This window comes from Oncorhynchus mykiss, chromosome 1 (genome assembly GCF_057628025.1).
Source record: "Oncorhynchus mykiss isolate SJ-2025 chromosome 1, ASM5762802v1, whole genome shotgun sequence".
Taxonomy (NCBI): Eukaryota; Metazoa; Chordata; class Actinopteri; order Salmoniformes; family Salmonidae; genus Oncorhynchus; species Oncorhynchus mykiss.
The window spans coordinates 70,350,018-70,356,017 of record NC_143022.1 but is presented as its reverse complement, the minus strand read 5'-3'; the positions used below and the strand labels follow the sequence as shown (position 1 = coordinate 70,356,017).

Below are 6,000 nucleotides of genomic sequence, written 5' to 3'. Positions count from 1 at the left end.
ACATGGATCTTAGGTACAAGGTGTCTACAGTATTTCGACACAATTAACCTTTTGGCTCAGGGGAGAGGATGTAACACTCTACAGATCTCGGTTGACGTTTCTTCTTATTTACCTACAGCCCAAACCACAGTGGTGCATCAATAGAAAAGATCATTAAAGAAGATCTCATACCTCCCGTAATGTACTTTATTAAGGGCAGTGTATAACGATATAAACACTGTATGTTTTCAGTTACCCACAGCAATTGGTTTTCTTGTTTGCATACATTTTGCATTTTGCATGACCAAATATCATAATGTATAATACATTTAAAAAAATCTATATACTGTATATATTCCTTTCCTGCATTATTCCTGCTTGAACATAACAGGTGTAAATGTCTCACTGCTGCAAAATCTCAGTAAGCTTGTCTGTCCCTCTGTGTCTCCTCCTCATCATAGCCCAGTTCAGCCAGGCCCAGTGTTTCTGTGGAAGAAAACTCAATCACTGTTCATTTCTGATTAATGGGCCTTGGAGGGAAAACGGCTGCTGCGATTCATCGACTAGATTCCTCCTCGCCACAAGAACACTGACGTAGCAGTGTTGAGCAGGGGGGGCCCACGAGCTTTCAATATTATTAATTTCCATGCCGGCTCTATGCCTGGAAATGCCTTTGTCTGTAGCAAAAGATCCCAATTTCAAACTCTTCAAAAAACATTCTAAAAACGGGCAATAATTTATATTTAAATGAAAAATTATCTTATGTCGTTTTTTGCAATAGCCTCTGTGAGTTTAAATAATATTTACTGCTCTATGTTCTAACTAATATTTACTGCTCTATGCTCTAACTAATAATTACTGCTCTATGTTCTAACTAATATTTACTGCTCTATGTTCTAACTAATATTTACTGCTCTATGTTCTAACTAATATTTACTGCTCTATGTTCTAACTAATATTTACTGCTCTATGCTCTAGCTAATATTTACTGCTCTATGTTCTAACTAATATTTACTGCTCTATGTTCTAACTAATATTTACTGCTCTATGTTCTAACTAATATTTACTGCTCTATGTTCTAACTAATATTTACTGCTCTATGCTCTAGCTAATATTTACTGCTCTATGTTATAACTAATATTTACTGCTCTATGTTCTAACTAATATTTACTGCTCTATGTTCTAACTAATATTTACTGCTCTATGTTCTAACTAATATTTACTGCTCTATGTTCTAACTAATATTTACTGCTCTATGCTCTAGCTAATATTTACTGCTCTATGTTATAACTAATATTTACTGCTCTATGTTCTAACTAATATTTACTGCTCTATGTTCTAACTAATATTTACTGCTCTATGTTCTAACTAATATTTACTGCTCTATGTTCTAACTAATATTTACTGCTCTATGTTCTAACTAATATGTACTGCTCTATGTTCTAACTAATATTTACTGCTCTATGTTCTAACTAATATTTACTGCTCTATGTTCTAACTAATATTTACTGCTCTATGTTCTAACTAATATTTACTGCTCCATGTTCTAACTAATATTTACTGCTCTATGTTCTAACTAATATTTACTGCTCTATGTTCTAACTAATATTTACTGCTCTATGTTCTAACTAATATTTACTGCTCTATGCTCTAGCTAATATTTACTGCTCTATGTTCTAACTAATATTTACTGCTCTATGTTCTAACTAATATTTACTGCTCTATGTTCTAACTAATATTTACTGCTCTATGTTCTAACTAATATTTACTGCTCTATGCTCTAGCTAATATTTACTGCTCTATGTTATAACTAATATTTACTGCTCTATGTTCTAACTAATATTTACTGCTCTATGTTCTAACTAATATTTACTGCTCTATGTTCTAACTAATATTTACTGCTCTATGTTCTAACTAATATTTACTGCTCTATGTTCTAACTAATATTTACTGCTCTATGTTCTAACTAATATTTACTGCTCTATGTTCTAACTAATATTTACTGCTCTATGTTCTAACTAATATTTACTGCTCTATGCTCTAGCTAATATTTACTGCTCAAACTTCTCTATGCCACTGCACAAGAACCACACCCACATGAATGGTAGCATCTTCCCATGTCATTCACTTTGTGTTGCTGGTTCAGAACAGCAATGATTTTTGCTTGTGCTATGTAATTTGTCTGACCTATCAAAACTCTGGAGCCGAACACGCTCTATTTGACTCAATGATTGACATTGAGAGTTAAGTGTCAAATGGGGGTGTTGTGCTAATCGACATTTGAATTACAATGTCGCCTTTTATATCTTACCCTGCCAACTGATAAGCTAAACGACAATGATGTGATACTTGGCTACAAATGACAGCATTACAAATTTGGGGAAGTCGATGCTGCCTCAACGTGCAGTCTTACACAACCATAATCAAGACAAGACTGTCTCTGCTTCTTTATTGTATTGTAACACATGTTGGAGGTCTAGACGAAAAAAATGTGCTGCTAATGTAAATTCGTTTTTTTTGTGTAATCAGATTACATGTAAATAGTTACTCCCCAACCCTGTCTATAGCCATAAACGTTGGGTGGTAGATATCTTCTTTACCCCCTGTGACTCAGAGTCTTATAGCCTATTGGTATGAATCAGCTTGCCCCCCGGGATTCACTGAGCAGGTGTGTCTATTCTCCCAGTGGTTAGCCCAGGACACACAGTGTAAAGCACCTGGATCAGACCCACTGAGGAAAAGGCATGAAAGGCATTCAGCACTTAAAAGCCTACAGTACAATAGGCCTTTATCACTGAGTCTCTCTCATGTCACATATAGATATGATACAACTAAATCCCACCCTCTCCCAACCCACCTCTCTGACATGGAAGTCTTGGCATGCACTTAGAGCCGCGCTAACTACTACGGCGCCCTCAATGTCATGTAAAATGGATGAATCGTCTGGCAAGCTAATATTTGACAGGCAGCGAGAGGTTTCTGCTGCCATGAAATATGCAGTGCGTGCAGGTCATTAGTCATTCTTGGGGAAAGGCTGAATGTAGTTGTACTAGTATGTGCAGTGGAGGTGAGCTGAGGGAATTAGGGGAGTGAGTGGGGAAACCTGATGCTTGAGCAGTGTCCATAATTTAGATCTGTGCGGACTTCAATAAACACTCAATCATTTTTTGTGTGTCTAATAATATTTGTTTTTTTAGAAGCCTTTATGTTGTGCATATTATCATTTATTTTATTTTTACATATTTTATAATGGACAGCATATGCAACAAAATAGCCTAACCTGTAAAACATTTTAACCAGATTATTTAATGTGGTAATAATGTAAATGTTTTAATAAGCAAAGCTATTGTGCCATGAAGAAAAAATACAATCATTTTAAGAAAGTTGCAGCTGAACCAACCAAGGTCAGATTGTGAAACCACAGGCACGTCAGACATAACACTACATTTAATTTGCAAGCACTTTTATGTCAAACACTGACTCTCCAATGAGTCTCCAAAACATTGACAGTCGACATAGTAGCAGTATACAGCAGGAGAAGAAAAAAACATATTGCAAAAAAAAATGTATCACATCTATTCCGGTATGTTTATAAACAAAAAGCATAGAGGTATTTACAGCATGGCTTCTGCCTCCAAGGACCCGTCTGCTTTCCCTCCTCCCTTATTTGTGCCTATCAACATTGAGGTACTGTATCTCTGTGTATGCTGGTTCTGTTGGGGAGCTGCAGCCTGTGCACTTCCTATCCCTGACGGAACACAAAGGCATGTCGTCGTAGGGCTACAACAAAAGCTCCACGTTTCAGGTGTGAAACGTGTTACAAAATATTGTGCTGCGAGGAAACATCAGTTCTCCCTTGAGATAATAGGGCCACCAAGATACTGTTTTGGAGTGTGGTGGCACTTTAATGTACAGTGCCTTCAGAAAGTATTTATACCCCTCGGCTTATTCCACATTTTGTTGCTACACAGCCTGAAATCAAAATGGATTCAATAGATTTTCTTTCTCACACATTTACACACAATACCCCACAAGCGTCCTTCTTTTCACTCAGGTTAGTATTGTGGAGTAACTATAATGTTGTTGATCCATCCTCAGTTTTATCCTATCGCAGCCATTAAACTCTATAACTGTTTTGAAGTCACCATTGGCCTCATGGTGAAATCCCTGAGAGGTTTTCTTCCTCTCTGTCAACTGAGTTAGGAAGGAGGCCTGTATATTTGTAGTGACTGGGTGTATTGACACACCATCCAGAGTGTAATTAATAACTTCAGCATGCTCAAAGGGATATTCAATGTCTGCCTCCCCCCTCAACAGATACTTTTACGTGTGGTGTACAGAGATGATGTAGTCATTCAAAAATCATGCTAAACACTATTATTGCACACAGAGTCCATGAAACTTATTATGGGAGCATATTTTTTACTCAACTTATTTAGGCTTGCCATAACAGAAGGGGTAGAATGCTTATTGACTGAAGACATTTCAGCTTTAAATTTTTTTATTATTATTTGTTAATTTCGAAAAACATAATTCCACTTTGACATTATGGGTTATTGTGTGCAGTCCAGTGACAATGAAAACCTCAATTGAATGCATTTTAAATTCAGGCTGTAATCAAGCGGTGTGAATACTTTCTGTAGGCACTGTATATTAACCATCCCATTACTTGATAGAATTTGTCATATTCAACCGAGAAATGATCCAGTTGAGCTGCACTATGTGACATCCACGGATCAATTCAATGTGACGTAGAATAAATGTATACAGGTTGAATGTTTGGATGAGTGACATCTTTAGCAGCCCTTTGATCCACGACAGGAGCTGCCAAATGTGACTGTTAGTGTGGTAAATGTAGCTGGACATCCACAACTCACCGTTAACTGAGCGTTGAACATGCCCCGTAAACGTATAATATGCTCTTGGTACTGGTCATATTTAGTGCATGTTGGTTTGACCTCTCACAGGCTGTGTTATGCCTTGGTAAAACTCAAACCAATTTTAAACATCTAGAAAAGAAAATCAGTCGTGTATGGAACGACTAACAGTCTCCGTTTTTTCTTGGTGAAAATGAGAGAATAACTTGACCGTTAAAATACCATTATCCATATCAAGAACCTCATGTTAGAGCTCACGAATTGTGTCAACCATATGGCCAGGTTCTGTCCATCCTGATAGTCCCATAGTTTGCAGGCCCATATTCCATTGTTCAATTGCCCCCAAGTGAACCATACCCCCAGCGCAGTCAGTACAGTGCAGTGGGGGCAGGGCAAGGCTACAAGTGGTGGTTCTTGGAGAGGTATGCGATGAGCGCTACAGCCACGCCCACATATATGCCTGTGCCGATGGTGATTGACAGCACAGCCAGGAAGAGGGCACGTCTGGAGCTGGAGCTGGCCAAGTGTAAGTCCCCCTTAGACACCGCCTTGTTCGTCTGAGAGAGAGAGAGAGACCGAGGGCAAAGGGGAGAGAGAGACAGAATTACCCAATTAATAGGAGGAAATGAAACAGTAAATTGGCCCTTTCCAGTGAAATGTATGGGGGATCTTGTGGAGGCGCTCAGCAAAACATGGCAACCCACAGCGGATAAATAACTAAATCCGCTGTGACTCAACTCTCCAACTGGGCCTGTATAATTCTGAAGTCCACGAGACATTATCAAGACTAAAGAGGGATATTCTGATTAATATAGCTCAATACCCTAGAAGTATTCCTTATTATGTCATTTATATACCGCCCTGACCTCCCCTATTACCTTGCTGAGGACCATTCTTGGTTTGTTAGCAAGCAGTCCTTTTATCTTCAGCATTATGGGGTAGCAATCAAAAGGCCGCCTGTAGACAGGCCCCCTTTAACATTGTTAATTGTGCAAGTTTGAATACCAAAACATGTATTAATGAACCCAATCCTCATTTAAAGATTCCAGACAAAGTTCATCACGAGGTGGGTAGCGGCTCAAAGCTGATAACCTTACTGGTGCTTGGCCCAAGGTTGAAAAAAAACTGTCCTTTGGGTAAATGG

The 6,000-nt window shown here is 38.2% G+C and overlaps 1 protein-coding gene across 1 annotated transcript in view; it reads right to left on the bottom strand.

Moving 5' to 3' along the window:
• Window positions 1-3,181: 3,181 nt before the first annotated feature.
• LOC110527498 (synapse differentiation-inducing gene protein 1) overlaps window positions 3,182-6,000 on the bottom strand; it is a 51,675-nt gene continuing 48,856 nt past the window's right edge. Inside the window, exon 4 of the mRNA XM_021608814.3 lies at window positions 3,182-5,413. Within this exon, the coding sequence (XP_021464489.3) occupies window positions 5,255-5,413 (159 nt within the window). The 3' untranslated portion in view covers window positions 3,182-5,254. The remainder of the gene's footprint in view (window positions 5,414-6,000) is intronic.